Genomic DNA, 20928 nt, shown 5'->3' with positions numbered 1-20928 from the left:
TAACATTCAAAATACCCACTTCAAGTCCAATTTAAAAAATAATTATTTTTATTTTTTTGTATGAATGGACAAGTGTAAATAATATTATATGTATATGTATCTATAAATTATGTATTAGTATTCAAAAAAATAATTCCCAAAAAGCTGCCCCAACATTTAACATATCGATTAGGATATGCAAACCCTAAGAAATTTTTTTTTGTATTGTATTGTACACAATTGTCACTGTGTGAAAGTTGTTTTGCAGTCACTGAACGAGAAAATGATATTTGATAATCAAATTCGCCCTGAATTTTTAAAAATTAATATATCAAATAAATATAATCGGGGAAATTGACGGGCCGAGGTCGATCGAGGACGTGGGTTGAAGATATGACATGAATAATGATTTATTATATTATATTTGAGACTTTTCGATCTACATAGGCAAGCGTGAGCCGTCAAAGAAGCTCACGAAAATAATTATTTTTAATATTTATTCAAAAATTGGAATTACGAAAATATTTTATTGCGTTCGTCGGTAGAAATCTATTAAAACTTGATCAATTTTGAATGAACGTACGCAAAAGTTTTTTGAAATATTACGGCGTGTTCTTATTCTATTATAAACGTGTTTACCTATTATGCATATAAGTATACTTAAAATTATGTAAGAAGCCAAATTTAATTTTAGTTTTTGACACATTTCACATTGAAGTAAATTAAATTTTAATAAAATATAACTTAAAACTGTATGTCTTGTCGTGAATGTAAATATAATTTAATAAACGAAAAACTTTCAATTTAATTAAATAAATGCAAACTTTAACAAATTTGAAAGTGAACAACTTTTTAATATACAACCGACACATGCAAGTATAAATCAACACGTTTTAAGAAAAATAAAAAAATAAATACAATCCAGAAACTCATAAAGGTCCATTCATAATCTCCAGCAGTTCACGACTACACCCCAGTACAGCAGTTCACGACTACACCCCAGTACAGCAGTTCACGTAAACGACATTTTCTATTCACACTATCCAGCACCTCACGGTTCCGGCACGTCCAGACAAGTTTTGGCCGAGTGCAAGGCAAAATCGGCTCACATATACATTACAGAGCGCGACGATACGGCGCAATATTGCTTGCGTCGTGTCGTCGAGTCAATATTTCCACAATATGACGTTTCCAAAAATATTCATATGCGCATGCGCACTTTCATTATTTTATTTATTTTATTTTATTTTATTGTTACAAATCAATACACACTCGCCATTACAGATTTGCTCCAATGTGACGGGTGTACGTTAACGAAATACAGAATACATAAACAATCAGAAATCAGAAATACAGTAATACATAATTCAGAATATATAGCATATATCAATTAATCAGAAATAATAATCATAGAGACATCTATGGATTATTTTTAGATTTTTTTTGTATACATATAATAAATACGAAATTATAGAGATGTCGATAGAGATATCTATAGATTTCAGATTAATGTGTATAATTATTACAAATTATACACAGGCAGATTTTGTGACAACAGGATTAGATCTAATACCAATTTTCAGGAACCGTTTCAGCAATGATCAGATAAAATTGGCAAACTCTGATAGAGAAACGATCGATTTGGAGTCACAAAACCCCCAAATCTAACCAGCAGTGGCGAGGACTCGAACCTTTGACCTCAGTGATGCTAAATATATACGCTACCACTAAGCCAAACTGCTGGCTTTAGTACGCGTGCACTCGCTACTATGACCTCTGACACAACATGACATAAAGAAACCCGGTTTTGCTTGATACGTTACGGTGACATGTACTACTAAATGGTATGAACAGATTTTGTCAGCAGTTACGTCTACATAACTGCTGTTACGTCTACGCCACATTAAACATGAATGTGTCCATACAAAATACAAATACTAAAGGATACTTTTGTAATTTTGATTACGTGCAGTTGCCGGTACGTGCTATTCTAATATGAATAGACCTTAAAACAGTTAATAAATCACGTGCACAGCCACCGCTCTGTCATGCAAGTATACGCAATCGCATCAAAATTTCACTCTAAATAAATACGAGCGTACACGTGGACCATTATGAAAAATTAAACGCGCAGACGCAGTTTTCCTCAAAATCGACCGTTGTGAATATTTAATAATTATAACAACGAATTATAAATATTTACGGCTTGAAATATTATCGTCGTTTATATTCACGGCTTCATAGCCGTCATATCAAATTATTAATAGCCGAACGTTTCGATAAACAAAGCCAGGTATTTGTTCAGGTATGAATTGGAAACGATATAATAATATAATATTCGATAGCGTTCTTTCTAATGTAATTAAATGCGATTCGTCCTAAACAAATACGTCTTGGGATTGTATTATTATACTCATGACGACTGCGGCTCGTTGATTTCAATTGACCCTGTATTTGAAGACAATTATACCTACGTTTAATTTTGGTGAACAATTCCCTCAACGAGTCTTGTGGTTCAGAATTTTTCCCGATTAAAATTAATGTTAAATAAATACATCGACGGTATGGCTTTTTACTTACGAAATATCAATAGTTGAAGTTTTGTGATCATCAGAAAATTCGATCTAAAGATGTTGACTGATCAGAATTATCAATTATCACATTTTCATGATTTTATCTTTAGAAAGCCAAATAAAAATTAAACCTCAAAATTGGTCTAATTAAATCTGACACATCTGGTTCATTTTTAATAGCATTTTAAGTCCTCGACTACGAACGACAAATTAATCTACGAACGACAAATTAATCTGCGAACGACAAATCTTTGCAATAAATTGTCCAACTGACTAGAAAGACAAATCATTTCATCTGTAAGATCTTCACGTATTAATTTGCAAGTAAGTAGTGGCTGTGTTATCATTCTAAAATCATTTGCATCAATCTCACCCAATGCTGAATATTTTATTAATATATGTATTAGGTTGTATTTTTTGTCTTATTTATGTACATATGTACATATTTTCAACTAAAGAACGACATAAAACAATGTAATCTTAATAACGACTTTTATTCCCTTTTTTTCGGGCAACCCCAATTTATTCTCATTGTTTCCAGAGGGGGGAAACTGAAATTAAATATAACCACAAAACTTAAAACGTTGACTTATTTTATACAATATGCGATTAAGTGAAATATTTCGGACTAGTCAGTATTCTAATATATTGTCAGGAACAAGCTTTAACATTATTCAGGCGTAATTACGTTAGATTTCATTTAAAATATTTTGCCCACAATATGCAGATTAGGAACTTGGAATGGGGAAAAAGTAGGTCAGTGTGTCTTGTCAGTCAGTGATGACGTATGATGCGAAACTTAGGCATTAAACGCCAGAATGCCATAAGGTCCAATGCACTCAAATAAGTATGGAACGCTGTATGCTGGGCATAACGAGGAGAGATCTGAATACGTAGGTTAGAAGTATGACAAAGGCGGTTGATGTAATGGTGATAGTAAAGAGATTAGAATGGCAGTGGGAGGTTACGTAGCTAGAAGATGAAAGGAAGTGCTCGAATGGTACCTGAGAGAATGTAAAAGGGTGCAAGGAAAGGCCACAGGAAGATGGGTGGACGAAATCAGACAAAAATGTGTGGAATGAGATAGATGAAAATTGCCCAAAACAAACACGACTGGAAGCGTGTTGGAGAGGCATTCATCCAGCAGTGGATGGCGAATGCCTGCGAATGTTGAATATTTATTTTATCACAAATTTTCTTGATATGAACAGGTTAAATTGTGCAATACAAAATATTATTCTATACACATAACGCATCCAATATATTATCTTTAGATTAGTCGGATGTATGCATATAATAAATATAATAAAAACCGTTACATTAAAACACACACTGCAATTTCAATGACCGGCACTGTACGCCCCTGAGGCGAATCGAGCCGAACTCAATTAGCGTTTGTTTCGGCAGGTGATTTCGGCACTATAATTGATACAGGTAAATATTTCAATCTTACGTACGTCATTCGATACACCAAAATTTAGAACATTTGGAAACGTTCTGCGAAAATTACGTATATGATAAAACGTAAGCGAACATCGAAATAAGGCGAGTGGAAATTTCACCTAAAGCGAATCGTTCACGTTTAAGTGTACACGAGCGTTCATTTAACGCTTTGATAATTACGGAAAGGATCAAGAGAGCGAAAGCGACGATGGGAAAATTAATTTTCTCCGAAGCGAAACAACAATTTTCCGAGCCGTGGAAAACTACGAAAAGCGACCGGGATAACGACAGTTGGAAACGAATAAAAAATTACAACGAATAAAGTACATAGTATATATGTACATATAATAGGTACACAAGCCGCAATTAGGGCTTTCGCTCTAATTAAGTCGGCTTGCGAAATCTTCGACTTAGGCTTTTGTGTTGAAGATTAATAATGAATTTCATGTAAACAAATCCTGGACACGTTTAAACCTCTATTCAGCAGACTAATTGGCTGGAAGAGATGTCCTTTATATCCTGAATCGCGTAAAACAATGTCTATGTGAGGGGTTCTTAGCTTCCGATCCATGAACCCGATTTTACGATATAATAAAAGCGCAGTTAAGTTCAAATGCGAAATGATATTTAATGTTTCGAGAATGTTTGTGTGTATTCAGGCAGGTTAAATGTCTTTTTGAGAACGAGTGTCATGACATCAGAAATACAAAAAACGCTCATGCTTTGATAAGTTATTGACCTACGGCCCATATTCATACATCAAAAAAAATATGAAATAAATAAACACGACATGGAATATTTACATTGTGCGTTTGTAGTATTCCGACTTTTATGTGTAAACTAAAAATGTAATATTTACGGGACATTTCCACTTAAATCACTCGCTCGTTCTAATACACGTCTAGATTCTGGTACAAAATTGATATTAACTATTTTTAAATTGGGGTAAATGTACGTAAGTTATAATACGACCATTCGAAAAGCGCAGCATATAGTATAAGAATTATAAAATAGAAGAAGCCCAAAATATTATGTGATATTTTAACTGTAGTATGCACTTCCTTCTAAATACGTAGATTCTAACCATAACCTAATATCAATTTTTTCCTGCCATGATCTTTTCCGATGAGCTTCGTTCTACCAACTTGCAATATCTCGAGACGTGTTAAATCAACTTTTCGTCGGCTTAAACCAGAGTTTGTGTATTGTAATATCTTTTATATACGATTAAAATATTTAAAAATCAATTCTTACTATATTTTTTTAAAAGTTAATGTTTATCTCGTAAAATAAGTATATCAATATGTAAAACATTTTCGTATTTGTGTTTTGAATACATGTACATATACAAACTCCCACCGATGACGAAATACACCGAAAAAGTTGGGAAAACGGTCTTGAGATGTTACACCGAAAAAATTGGTGGAAAGAGGTATCTTTCTCTCCTATCTTTTCATGTCTGTAAATAATTTAAATATCATACTCCGTGAATACGAATTACTAAAAAAAATTCAATTATGGTCCAAAATAAGAAAGTGAAGCTTGTAAAAAAACACTTCTTTATATAACCGTTAGATTGAAAGGACGTTAGGTTTCAAATTATCAAGACTGCTTTCTTTATTATTTTAATATAAAAGTGAGATATTATTCTGTTTATATTTGATATTAAAATACGAAGCTTTTTAAACAACCAAAGAAATTCTTCGAAGCAACAAGAAGAGATTTCAATTTTTAAACGTTAAAAACCTGTTTAATAATATGACAAGTACATAAAATTCAACTATAAAAATGAAATTCCATATTATACGTTCTATGTACGTACTTAAAAAAATTAATTAAAAATTTAATAATAAAATATTTCATATCACGCTAAGAATATTCATTATTAGATTAAGGGCAAAAACACACTACGTAATAGAAACGCGGCACGTGTTTTTTTTAGATAGTTTTGCATATGTAAAAAAAACGCTAGCACGCATAATCTTACCTGCGGCAACCTAGTCCAAAAATCACCTCCAGGAGTTGTTTTTTTTAATATATTATCCTTGTATTGGCAAATGTTTGACAGTGATTGATAACGGTGATACTCATATTTTTAGAATTGAAAGAGAAACTTGTCGAAATAATAAGATTGTACGAATTAACAGTGAACTGAATGACCGCTCTTGCCAGCTGGAAGTCACGAAGAATGAAAAATCAGCTGATAACCAAAAATAATTCTATGTGATGTATGTATGTAAGCTTATTGTAAAAAACTAAATGTATGTAAGCTTATTGTAAATCATATTAACAATTAGATACAACATAACTTCTTATTGAATACTTATCTCGCAGATAAAACCGACCGAGGAGATATACAGTGAAATGTCAGATTTGACATATTTGGCCAAAAATCAATATATATCGTGTATTACATTACATGAAGCTAGACGCCAAATTTGAAATTTATATATACATACATATGAGAGTTAAAACTATAAATATTTAAATATTAGAGATAACGAGAACCTATAGAGCAAATTTTATAAAATATAGAGTGAATTATAGGCGTTTAAACAATTAAAATCTGAAATAGCATATCAAGGCGAGAAGGTTGAAGGTAGATTATGGTTGCCTTACGTACCGTCATAAACGTCACCGTATCCGAGATTCTGGATATTTGTTACGCATTGTATACGATATTTTATCTCCAACATAATGGCAGACGATACATTTACGTATATTGATGACCAAAATGAGCAATATGGCAAAGTATGAAAACGATCGGATAAGAGATAAAAATGACCACTGACACGAAAGCCATGTGAAACGTAAAGGAGGTATGTAAAAAAAGCAGGTGCCACGTGCCTCTCTGTGTGTTTGCGCCCTAAATTATAGCATAATAAAAACCTGAAAAAATAGATATCACAAGTATAAAACAAAAACTTCCCAAAATAAAATAAAAATGTTTAATAGTATTAATCAATTCGAAATATAGAGAGAGTATCATTCTCATACCACTATTTCTATTTAATTAGTTGATTTCCCAGTACGTACATACATACAACGTAGATCCACAAGCTTTACCTTTACGAGATTGCGCAGACCTTAAACGATTAAACGATGCACACAATTGCGAAACGAAACCATATTCTAAATTAGATTCGGAGACAAAAGGCGACACGCGAGGTTCAACAACTTATTTTTTCATTCAAAACAAAACAGCACTCCTTATCAGATAGGATTTGGGCACGAAACGAGCGCAGATAAAAGGTCGCCACAACCGTGACCCGTGCAATTGGGCCGCGGTCAGGAGTCTCAGAGGTCAAATAACTAGAAGGAATAGGAGAAGAACGCGCAAAAAAAGACGAAGACTAACACGATTATATATTTTCATTCGATCAGAGGCGAAGGTGACAAGGACCTCGAAACAAATTGAAAGAAAACGGCCGCCTTTGTCGACGCAACGAGACGCAAGGCTAAAAGGATCAAACTAGAGCAGATTTACTTCCTCGCATTAAATAATAGATGGAAGTACTTTATTATGTTAAAACGTAAACCAATCCCACGATTTGAATCCCTCGAGAGTTATCCACAAATTGTAATACCGTAAGTCGAACTGGTCATACATACATACGTGCGATGCCATAAATTACACACACATACTGATTCAGAGACCGTAGAGCTATCTCATTGGTAATCATATTGTACCGAAGACGTTCGAAACGCTAAGAAAGGTCCTTGAAGACACAATTCCTGTAATCCCGCCCAGTAAGTGGCATGTAACTACTAAATAAATTTCCTTTCTAATGTATTAAATAGATGCAACAAACAAATAACGAAGCAGATCAAATTATCACACAAATAAACAAGTTGATGAAGCAGGTGAATTTCTAGATCAAGTCGTAAGCAGCTTGAATATACATATGTAGAGCTGCCATATGATAACCGAAGACATACAAAATGGCAAAATATCTTATTATCCCACCCAATAAATAGCATGTATGTATGTACGTAACTACCAAATACTCCAGTCGCTCTTTCTGAGACATTCAACTGTACATAATAAAAAGTAGCAAAGTAAGCCAGGTGATTACACAGGTAAGAATGCAAGTTGTGGACACAGGTATCCCAAGTTGTCAAACGGCATGACAGGCTTAGCCGTAGAGCTGCCAAAGTGGTAACCGAAGACGCCCGAAATGGAAAAAAAATTGCAAGGATCATTTTTACTTCTTTAAGTTACGCAAGTTGCCAAAAACCAATGTTTCATCATTGGAAAGACACAATCTTCAAATGAGTAACTACAGATCAGGCTCAACCTGCTCCATAGCGCCAGCTTAAAATTCTATATACATATTGTTAAAATGCTTTTCTAAAAATGTGATAATTTTATCACTAAAATTGACAATTCAACCTAGCAACCGGTATACACGTACCAACGATCGAATATCAAAATGTCCAACTTTGCATATGGTCAAAGAGGAAAAACAAAAAAAAAGACAAAAACCAGTCACACATTGTAATCGAACGCGCATGGCGACTCGCGTTGATATAACACAATAATTAATACAAAAATATAGTATAATCGCGTAATTATATAATCAATTTGAATATTACACAATGATGTAAATTTCCAATAAAAACATAATAATAAAAATAAAGTAAAAACCTACTAACAACCGAGTTAATTAACCGTACTGAAAGCGTTACGCTTGTATAACCACGAGCGCCAGAACTTAATAAAGAGCGATTATCTCAAGTCAAATGATTCCAGATTGACAAGATTGAAAACGTTATTAAATTTTCCAGCTCGTTATACACGAAAATTAATATAAGATTGTCGTACGACGTAAGGTCTATCCATACTGGCATGAATACTTTTCGAACCAGCAGTACGAAAAGTATTATTTGATACTTTTTATAAGAACGCATTCATATCTAACATGGCGTAGACGTAACAGCAGAAGCCGACAAAATCTATTCATACTAACAGTACATGTCACCGTAACTTATCAAGCAAAACCGATTTTATTTGGTTACTGTGGATATATTCACGCACAGAGTGACGTCACAGTAGCGAATGCACGCGTACTAACGCAAGTGCACATGCACATATGAATATTTTCGGAAATTGGGAAAATAGCGCCGTTTTGTCGTGTTCTATAATGTATGTACATATGTATATGTAAGCCGATTTTGCATTGTACTCAGTGAAAACTTGTCTGAACGTGACGAAACGTGCGTTGCTGTATAGTATGCATAGAAAATGTCGTGTACGTGAGCTGCTGTGCTGTGCTGTAGCCGTGAACAGCCGGGTAGTATGAATATACCTGTATTCGTTACATTTTCCACTGACGTCACACTCCCCGAAAGTTACCTTATTAACGAGAAGGAACGGCGGAGAAAATTAAATAAAATTACACGAATTTTCATAAATACGAGGTCGCGCAAGTCTTTAATACCTACATAATAAAGTCAAAAAAAAATCATAAAACCCCAATTTCGAGCGATTACATTTTATCTCACACCTCGTCGACCTCGCGGGTAATGTTACGCTTTGGGTATCGCGTTACGCGAAATTGTTACATATTGTCGTTATTAGCGCATTTGTGTCGCTAATTTGCAATAACAACGATTGTGTGTGATTGATTTTTATGATGCACTTGTGATGAACCACGTTTTGTTGTGATATTCTGACACGAAAAATGATACCCATTAAAAATCGACATAAATTTCAGACTAAAGAAATTTCATATTAAAATTTATGCTTTTAATATATTTTCGAAATTGGATACTTGAGTACAATTTATGACTGTAATAAGTAGTTGATTACAATCGTGAATAAGTTAATTAATGGCCTTTAAAATGTACATATGTATTAAAATTTTATAATTTCAAAGGACAACACACCCTAGTTAAGATTTGAAATATAAAACTCATACCCAATGGTTCAAGAATGTCTTGGTTTAGCCATAGTACTAAATTTTTGACAGCGATCGCTTTATAAAACATTTTTATGTTACAGTGAAACTGTTTTTGTCAGTGAAATTATAATTACACTAGTGATATTATAATTTCACTGACTCAAGCAGTGAGTACGGATGTAACAATAGAATTACTAAACTATATATATATTAGATATAACCAGCGGTATGCTGAATCCCGGTTCTCTAGATCCGGTTGTTAAAAATATGGTAGTTCTTAGAACCGTTTGTCAAATTTTACAAGTACAAAATTACAAAATAATACCAGAAGTCAACAATTTCAAAATATTTTTAGACAGACTTCAACATGGCCATGTTGTCGGAGGGTGAACATTTTTTTTTAGATTATGTGATATCTTAAGAACTGAAAAAGTCAGTAATGATTTTTAATCTATCGAGAGCAAAATATTGTATTGTTATAATATATTTTCATAGGAAGGGGGGTACCATTTTAAGGTTCAAAAACAATAAAGTTGATAATCTCTCCAACTATTATTGAATTTTGATAAATTTGTTCAAAAGACGTTAATTTGGGTTAGTTTCATAAAGCAAAACTAGGTACAAATACAGGATGCGGTGCATCCGCTCTAAAATCGCCAGACAAATTGAATGACAGATTAACGGACGGCTGCTTTAAATGCAATTCTCATCTTCTCGAATGATAGATTGCACATCAGATGACGGGTAACCTTTCGATGTGCACAGATGCAATTATTAAAATTGAGTTGGATCTTTCAGGCGAGTTTAATAAGTCAAGATTCGATAAGTTCCGAATCTTGCCTTATTAAACTCGCCAGAAAGATCCAACTTAATTTTAATAATTGCATCTGTGCACATCGAAAGGTTACTCGTCATCTGATGTGCAATCTATCATTCGAGAAAACGAGAATTACGTTTAAAGCTGCCGTTCTGTTAATCTGGCGATTTTAGAGCGGATGCACCAAACACCAAATAGCTATAAATTCGGCTGACGGAATATTGGCTGAATGGACACTTGGCCGGCGGACGCTTGGCCGAACGAATATTTGGCCGACGGACATTTAGCCAAACGGACACTTGGCCGATCGGACATTATGCCAACGAACATTTTGGCGCAATGAAATTTTAAGTTTAAATTTATCAAATAGTAATGAGATCGAAGTGATTTCTTAACAATGCATCTGTTTTCAGTGAGTTTTGAGTAATTTTGATACACAATCGGCCAAATATGCGTTCGGCCAAACGTCCGCCAGCCAAGTGTCCATTCGGCCAAAAGTCCGCGAACGGTATATTATACGACTACTGATGAAAAAGATAGACTTTTATTGTACTCTTCACGTTCATCCGTAAGTCACATACAGATGATTTCAAAACTGACAGCTCTACAAGTGGGCCTACCGTCATTACGACGGCCTATCATCAACGCATCATTACCGCCAAAATCTTTCTCATAAAAAAATAATAACACGCATAAATTTAGAAACTCAAATCAAACCGAGATTCTCCGACACATTTAACATGTACATTAACTTTCAATTTAATTCAGACACATTCACTTAATCACAGATGGATTTGGAGCTCGACCGATACACACAATACGACCGTACATAATCATACATAATACTCAAAAATCCGCAGCTCCGAAACGTTCCAAATATAACACCTAACAATATATTATATGTATGTACACAGAGACTAATTTTAGACAACTGTGTTTTTAAACGACACAAAACCCACCCCCATTCATGACGAAAATTATATTCATAAACTGAATCAATACAGATTGTACATATAAATAGTTCTCACCTCATTTCCGTACGCTAACAGGTGATGCACTGTGATGAGGGCCTTATATACAACCACCCAATTGGTGCTTTGAGATCTTTCCACCAGCAAGTTTGCCAGCTGAGGTATGGAGACGTTTGGCTCGTTCGTACAATGAACCAAATCTGCAAAAGAGAAGAGAAAAAACATAAATAAATATATAATACATTGACATTAGGAAAGTTTTCTAGTTGTGCGTGCCAACACGAAAACTTTGTATTCAACGGGTGAAAGGTTAATGTAATTTTTTTCTTTTTTTTCTAGATTGTACGTAGGTCGCATGCGAACTAGAAAATGTATGTGGAAATGTGGAAAATCACGTACGAAATCGAACATGTGATACATTATATTTATATGGACATATGTATGTATTACATAATGTAATGTGTGATTAGATAAAAAAAAATTGAAATTGAAGCTGAAAACGCCCATTTCACATTGAAATTTTATGATATGAATTGTTCATTGATATATTATTATACATATTACAATATTGTTTTGATATGATTTTTTTAATAAGGGTCATATGTAATAACTAGAGGTAGGATATTCACAGTGCTATCCATTGTTCGGCAAACCTTTAACAATGCATTTACAACCTTTGAACAATACACGGCCCCCTCAGACTCCGGTGACTAGTAATAACGAGTTTTAGCCTGAAGATACGAACAATGTTGACATGTGAAGTGTTGTTTTTTTTTTGGGGGGAATTATACAGGATATAAAATTTAATTAATATTTATATTTAATTGTTAGAATAGAAGTTTTTTCTTTATCTGTTATTATGTTCGTATTATATTCGTACGTTTTCTTGGCAGTGTTTAAACTATGACGTATATATGTACATATGTATGTCGAAACGAAAATTAAAGTACTGCGAGCGTTATCGCAGACACACACTTATTATATGTTAATCGACGACATTATCATATGTTAATCGACGACGTCTCAAGTTGTTGTTATAATTACATACACTACACGTAAGTGTATGGAACGCATAATTTGACCCATTGATGTACATATGTATGTATGTTATTGATTTAATCATGATAATGATCAATGACGCTTTCTTACTTGCACAATTTGCATCTTCAAAGTTAATCGTATTGTGTGGCATCGCATCGCGCAATTTTGCAAGCTGTTTTGTAAAAATGTTGTCTTTTCAGTAAACGCGATATAAATGAAGAAGTACGTATGTTAAAAAAATTATGATAAAATTTTCTAAATATTTATATTAATAGAATCGCATAAGCATTTATGCTGAAAGTTAGTCATGTAGTGTCGGATTGCGTCGCGCTATTTTGCACGCAGCCATATACATACTATGTGTTTTTGAAGAAAACCTATTAAGTTGCATTGAAAATCATACTGCAACGTATCCTTTTAGAAATGCATATATAATGCAAAAGCGCATACTGTGAAAATTAGACGCGCTCGTTAATTGACCGGTCGGAAGCGTGTTAACATCTCGGCACCATAAAGTAAGCTGTGAAATACGACAGTTAACTCTCCTGTAATCTATTTACAGAAGCTTTAAAACACGATCTTTCCGACACCTATTTTTAATATATAAAAATAAAGTTCCACGCTTCTATGTATGTATGTAAAACGCTAATCAATTCAACAGTAGAATATAGGAAAAAAAGCCTCGTTATTATTATACGATCCCATATCAAATTGCACGTCTAATGGTAGATTAAAATAATAACCGAGAGCGGTAAATTAATCCGTTTTGCCGAAATAAAAAATTTATACGAGTAGATAATATTGGGCAGTTAGAACGTTAACGATCACCAGACACGAAACGGTGCAATGATGCGACCAAATCGCAATCTACCAAAAAAAAACCCCGAAACAATGCAATAGAATTACGAACGCTGTATATACTTTTTATACGAAAGAAACGTGATACGTATAAGAAGAATAAGCGAAGCGTCGAAGCTGCCGTAAAAATAGAGCAACGAGAGCGAAAGGGTTAAAAACAATATAGAAATAAATGAAAGTCAGTAAAAAAAAGTGCACGTGCGTTATTAGGTGCAGTTCGCGTGTTACGATGCACCCCAACGGTACAATAATAAGGGTTGATTTAATAAAGGTTGTTCACTGCAAATTTTTGCACACACCCACATATGTAGAATGACTCATTTAAAAACCTCATTGTTTTACAAAACAGTCATACTGAAGTTCTATATACATATGTATGTATATATGCAGGATAATATAGGGTGACGGAAGTGACGAAATCGACATTAGTCTCTTCACCGCATCCATCAAACAAATTCATCATTTATTGACAGAAGCATCATTTGATACAAGCTAACAGTTGCATAGGCCATCGAACATCTCGAGCGTATGTACATACATAATTATCTCGTTTAAATGAAATCGAAACCAATTTGCGGCGATTTTTGTGAAGTGGTATACAGATTAGAGTACGATTTAACTATACATTGAGAAAAATACTTTGTATCTTAAAAAAAATGTTTGTCCATTCAAAATTTGCATTATTTTTGGTGCATTGAACAATCTCGTGTTGTGCATCGAATACAATATTTTGGCATTATAAAGTGACCATTAAAAAATATGAAATGGATCATTCGAAAAAATATGTAGATTTTAGCATTAGTAAAATTAGACACAACAAAAAGTGGCAACGTTGCAGTCTTCCGCTATTGACAACAGTCCATTGAATGATGATGTCGGGTCGTAGAGTCAAAGCCAAGGTCGTAGGTGTCAAAAGTCGCAAGATGAAGAGTAAAAAAGAAGGAATCCAGTAGAGAGAAGCGTTGGTCGTTGTCGGTTCGTATTTCGGTCATTGTAATACACATTTAAGTAGCAAACATCTGCTTTTTAAGTAGCAAATATTTTTTTCAACGATCAAACCAAAGTTTCTAATGCAATCTGAATCTGTCATTTAGAAATGCACACAATTTTTTATTTAATTGCTTTTTTAATGAACATTTATTTTATAAAATGGATGTTTAAATTGTTCTCTACAAATTATTAGTCGTGTAGAAAGAAGCAAAGAAGTAAACGTCAACCCTATAATCAAATGATTAATGCGCGTGTCAATGGTGACGCAACTTAGGGCAGCGATTTTCTATTCTATATACATCTAATGTCAAATCTACACAATGTGGAGTGACTAACCGGCGCCACGCTATGCGGTTTCGTTATCATGAAATGTTTAATGAATTGTACAGTGCCGGACTTTCATTTTTTTTGAGTATTTAGGCGTGTTATGGAAAATTTCTCTCATAGCGACGTGGGCGGTCTTAGTTTGACCTTTTCACTCATATATTTCCAACAAGCGTTAGACGAGATGCCAAACAGTACGTTTGGAAATTCAATGATAGATGGTAGAAGATTTCAATTACAATCTACTCGCTCGGCTCGCGAGCTTATTAGATTAAACTATTGTATGTGAGCGCTTTTTGTATTTTCGTTTTGGTATCATAGGGAAAGGAGGTGAACAAAGGGAATGCAGGAATGGTACCCGAGAAAATGTAATAGAGTGAAAGAAAAGCCGCAAGGAAGATTAGTGGACAAAAATAATGAAAATGTGTGACGTGAGATGGATGGATAAGCAAATGGGTGATGACGATTTTGGCTCCCATAGATTTTGAAGCCCGGGACCGTCGCTCCCTTCGCACGGCTCTGTTTATACGATTGAGTTTAGGTCATCCGGTGAAATTACCGTAAAACGAACGCCAGGACGAGAATATGATTAATTCTGTCGACTCGTATTAGCACTTGTTCTTTGCCCCTTGTCGCCCTCAAACCTTCATTCTCAGTTCTGTTTTTTTCTTAAGTTATTTTTGTCTAACTAACTAACTCTTAGATAAAAAACAGGGACAACTGACTCATAGACCGGGATACAGATCTATAAACCAGGACATGTCCCGGGTCTACCGTGACGTATGGCAGCCCTAACCTTGCTCAGCAAGGTGAACTTATACACAATGTTTACACATAAAAACTAGTCAAATATTTTAATCCAATAATTTTTCAAAATTCTACAAAATAGATCCAATCCGAGGGAATAATTGTTTAAATTTTACTATACAAGTGGCCTGGTGCACATATTCATTTACTTCCTAAAAAGTATTGACAGTTGACACAGCGCATGCGCACTGTCGATGTGACGTATGTACATACGTACAAACGTCTTAAATATGTATATGTAAGTCCCGTCAAAATGTGGAATATATTTTCATTTTTCAAAAGTGTGTTCAATTTCTTCAACAATTTAATAACGTTATTATTTAGAGTTCAAATTAGTACTACAGTTCCGTCTGCAGATTGTAAAAATTTTACAACGTATCAAAACGCGCATATAAAATTTCATCGTTTTCCAATAATTAGCTTCTGGGTCGTTTCAGACACGCTTCAACGCCGTTTATGCAAAATCAATACACAGGATGATTCAATATCAAGGAGGATACGCCGAGTGCAACGACAGACATGAGGTTAAAAACCCCATAGTCTGCACGCCAAGGAAACGAATGAACATACACTAAAAATCCCCCCCCCCCCCCCATAAACCTCGAAAGAGTTTTCCAGCGAGAGATACAACTCTGAAAATTAATTTGTTGCGATATTAGATGGCGAACAAGAATAAGAGGGATTGCGAAATTAAATTGGCTGTCGGGGAATTCAACACGCCTAAATCCTAACAGAGATCTTTTTCCCATTTCCCATTCCGTCTCCGTTCGTCCAACGTGAAAAACTTCGAAATCGTTCATGAACACAGAGAGGAATCCCCTCGTATTTTCCACGGAATATAAATTCTTTTCAAAGTGAGCGAGTGCCTTTAGAAAATATTTGCGACGCAACCAACCCCAAAGACTTGATCTCATCTCGTTCTGAATTAAAATCTTTGTGAAAAGATTACCGGAATATTTGGACACGTATTCGATATGAAAGGAAATTCTTCATTTTCGAAACGTACATACATATGAAATATTTGGAGATGTACTCAATGCAAAGGAAAAAAATTAATTAGCGAAAAACGAGTATTTTAATAAGAGGATGGAAAAAAAATATTTTATTTCATAGAACATGAAAACCCGCCTTTACGGATCGCTCCAAAGCGACGAGTGCACTTAAACAGATATAATACAATCAATATACATAGCATTTTTATACAATGCGAATTCATACAAACATCCACGGTGACATTTATGCAGCCTTTTTATAATCAAATTGGCGAACCTCAAGATTATAATAACTTGAGATTAGCAAGAGAGATAGGAAAGGACAGGAACCGTTTCAATGAAAATCAGAAAAATTGGCAAACTCTGATAAGAAACGATCGACCTGGAGTCACAAACCAAGGTCTGACCAGCAGCGGGACTCGAACCCGTGACTACTCTTCTCGAAAGCATATTATGCCAACCACTGGTCCACGTCTCTGGTTAAAGACAACGTAAATAATAATTGCGGCCTTATTATTGTTATATCAAGTAATCATTGTTTGGAGATGAACAAAATTACTCAACTTTCTCAAACGAAACGGACAGTGCGATGGGAAAAATACACAATTGAAAAGCCGCAATGGGACACAATTCTAATGAAAAGAATACATTACGAGGAAAAAACTGCTTGTAATAAACGACAACGTAAAAAACAATAGTCTCGCAATTTTAGGACAAATTAAAATTTTATTCAAAGTCATTATAATTGTTAATTATAATCATTAAAATGAATTTGCAATGAAATGCATCGATTTGATATGCATTGCATTAACAAGTGTTGTTGCTTATTTGATGCCGTAGAAAAAAAATCATTCATGAAAAAAGATCCAACTCACTTAATATAATATTTGAATGTTGCTATTAACCTTGAGGTTTCTGCAGAAAAGTCTCGAGCAATTTGTATATCATAGTAATTTCCCAGAGACTTACACAACACGGTATCTGTAAAGTGATCCTATATACATATGTACGTACATAGTTGTACATAGTATGTACATAGATGTATTCATCATTCATTCAATCAAAATAATGAGCTGAATACGTTTTTTACTCTATCTATGTAAAAGGTGGGCCAAAAGTCTCGAAGGGGTTACGATATTTACATAGCTTTGTAAAAAATATATATTTTTAGAATTTGTTACAGAAGCGAACGTGCACATCGTTGCCATTCCGATGTATGAAATACTCTAAGCGAATTAATGATGATTAACGTTTCATTAGTCGTTTTGTGACCCTAGGGTAATTCACCAAAATTGATTGCATCTCCTTTGAGCCGGATCATATTGGACGACTTCATCGGCCAACTAGTGGCGTGATCAGATCAAATTAATGGAAATGTGAAAGACCAAAAGTTATGGGATGTGGCACTCTCCATCTAACTGCATACAGTTGGTCTGGTCGCGCAACTAATCAACCGACCAAAGTCACCCAGTGTGGCCCGAAAATCTGGTGCGGGGTAATCTCAGGAAAAGTGATTGGACTTAATTTTTTAGAAGACGATCATGAAGAGTTTTAACCAGCAGCGTCGTCTAGTGGTGAGTGTTGTATTCTTTCGTGCAAGGTGTCACGGGTTCGATTCCTACTGGAGTCTCGTTGTTGGCCAGACCTTGGTTTGCCGAGGTCGATCATTTCTTACAAGAATTTGCCAATTTTTCTGATTTTCATTGAAACCTGTAAAATTGCCTTTTCCTCTCCAATTTTCTATTGCAAACCTTGAGTTATTGTTATATCTCAGATTTCACCAGATTTCTCTCCATAGATGTCTCTGTGGATGTTTATTGAATGTAAAAATTCGTATTGTTACATGAAAAATGTCATTGATCGTATTGTACATATACGATGTATGCATGTAATAATTACGTATTTAATATATGAAATATATAATTTCTCGACTCTTAATCTGTTTAACACACTCAACGCTTTGGAGCAATCTGTATGGCGAATGTGCATGATTAATTGAAAAATAAAAATAAATAAAATATGTAACTGTTACAGGAGGTGAATATCGATCTATGATCCAAAACTTTTTACTTGCTGCAGATCGAAATCAACCTAACATGTGGTTTCAACAGGACGGTGCCAACTCTCTATATAGTGGGATCTGTCGTAGCGTCTCTATCTATTGAATGGCATTCATAAATAAAAAAAATTAGGTGAATGGTTCATGAAGTCTATATTATCACGTGATTAATAATGACATTGATTGCAGGATTACAAAATGAATTATGTATACTCATAGAGTATATGTATAATATGTAAGTACGCGAAATGCAGTATTATCGCATACTTTACCGGAAAATAAAGAAAAAGTATTATATCGGGTGAGACGGATTTATTTTTACGCTATAAACAGGTGAAAGTCTACTCTTACACATTTCTCGATCGTATCGATTGGTCACATACGCCAACGAACAGACATATGTGTAAACAAAACATTCAGACGTTGAAAACAACTAAGCAAACAACTTGTGGTGGGTTTTTGAATACTTCATATCAATATGCAGCGGGCGTGATGATGAAATCTCCCGTGGAAGAGGTTTCAGCTCAAGTTTCGATTGAACTTGGGTTTGCTTCGATTCTAATAAATATTATAAGCAACAAGTTTCAATGGAAAAATGTGTTATAAAGCGTTATAAAATTCCAAATGAAAATTCTTACAACGGATATTTATTTTTATGTGTATCTTTCGACATGCGTTGAACTTGAATATATTGTCTGAAACCATATTGCAATTTTTATTGATGACTATATTATATATGTATGTATGTATAAGTTTTTCTGTTTTATGCAGATCTATCTACATATGTACATATGTATGTACATATACTCCATTTCATTAAACTTAACAGTAAGAAGAAGTACGTGATTCGTATTGATCAACTAAGATGTTTTGACCAAAAGGAAATAAGAGATAATATCACGAATTTATAATAATTTCAGCGTTTTCGAATAATTGAATATTATATAATATCTAAAACTTCGGTCTCCGTGACGGGCCGGAATATGTATTGCGTTACCGAAAACGCAAATATCGGAAGGCAAAGATCGAAAATCGAAAGATCTTAAGTCGAAAGATCAAAAAAAAGGGTGCATTGTAAACGGTACATACTCACTTAATTTGCGCGAGCAGGATACAACAGGAACAAGAGGAACAGGCTTTTCCTACCGTATTAATGTGCGCGCGCAGAATACGGGAGGAAAAGCCTGTTCCTCTTGTTCCTGTTGTATCCTGCTCGCGCAAATTAAGTGAGTATGTACGTGAGTATGTACCGTTTACAATGCACCCTTTTTTTTGATCTTTCGACTTAAGATCTTTCGATTTTCGATATTTGCCTTCCGATATTTGCGTTTTCGATAATTTCACATTCCGACCCGTGAGGTAGACCCCTAAAATTTATATGTATGTAGATGACACGACTAGCATTTGAACGTACTAGTTTTGAATGATGGAACAAAACCATATGATAATTGCGTCTTTTTTTTTGTTTTTGTTTAATATGAAATTCAAACACGTACAATAGTAGAGAGAACTTACTAATATTAAGTTCACTTTCATACTATTGGAACTTTCGCACAGCTATTCCAATCTCAATGTAACGAATGTGGCTAAGATTAATTATGCATAGCCTATAGATAATGTATTTACATATGTACATCATATATTTAAAAAAAATATTGTAAAATCCTTCTTCCATCATACGACTCATATAATATTGTTACGTACGCCGTGGATTGAGCGAATTTTACTTAGACCAACGGATATCTGTTATCGGATTAACTAAATGCATGCACTTACTTCCAAAGATTATATCTGGACTCTAAGTGCATTTAGGCTAAACAATGACCGATATTAGTTATTTCTCAGAATCGGTACGGGGAGACCCAATATCGGGGAAATACATATCCGAATACGTGACTATACAACAGGTAAACAGATTAGGCGTCCTGAGAGATCTACCCTTTATAAGGCGATACGTAGGCGATATCAGGGCATTCTGGACGGAGCAGTGACACTGCGTGTATCTCCTGAATCATCAATAAATGCTGTGAAACGACTGTTGGCCTTTTACTTGGATCCTCCACCCACCCCTACGCAACAATATTATTAAATCCTCCTGCCATCATACAAAACCCACAAATTAGAACTGAAACTTACAGAAAATGGAAACAAAGTAAACATAGAGAGGTCAA

The 20928-nt window shown here is 34.4% G+C and overlaps 1 protein-coding gene across 29 annotated transcripts in view; it reads right to left on the bottom strand.

Moving 5' to 3' along the window:
- The window catches only part of lap (phosphatidylinositol-binding clathrin assembly protein lap), an 87777-nt gene that overhangs the window by 28133 nt on the left and 38716 nt on the right, over window positions 1–20928 (bottom strand). For all 29 annotated transcript variants that reach the window (XM_077438631.1, XM_077438614.1, XM_077438632.1 and 26 more), the window contains exon 2: window positions 11744–11886. In XM_077438631.1, the coding sequence (XP_077294757.1) occupies window positions 11744–11886 (143 nt within the window). The remainder of the gene's footprint in view (window positions 1–11743; window positions 11887–20928) is intronic.

Source organism: Arctopsyche grandis, chromosome 9 (assembly GCF_051622035.1).
Source record: "Arctopsyche grandis isolate Sample6627 chromosome 9, ASM5162203v2, whole genome shotgun sequence".
In the NCBI taxonomy this organism is placed as follows: domain Eukaryota; kingdom Metazoa; phylum Arthropoda; class Insecta; order Trichoptera; family Hydropsychidae; genus Arctopsyche; species Arctopsyche grandis.
Note: the sequence above shows the minus strand (reverse complement) of the source record. Positions and strands in the feature narration are given on the sequence as shown.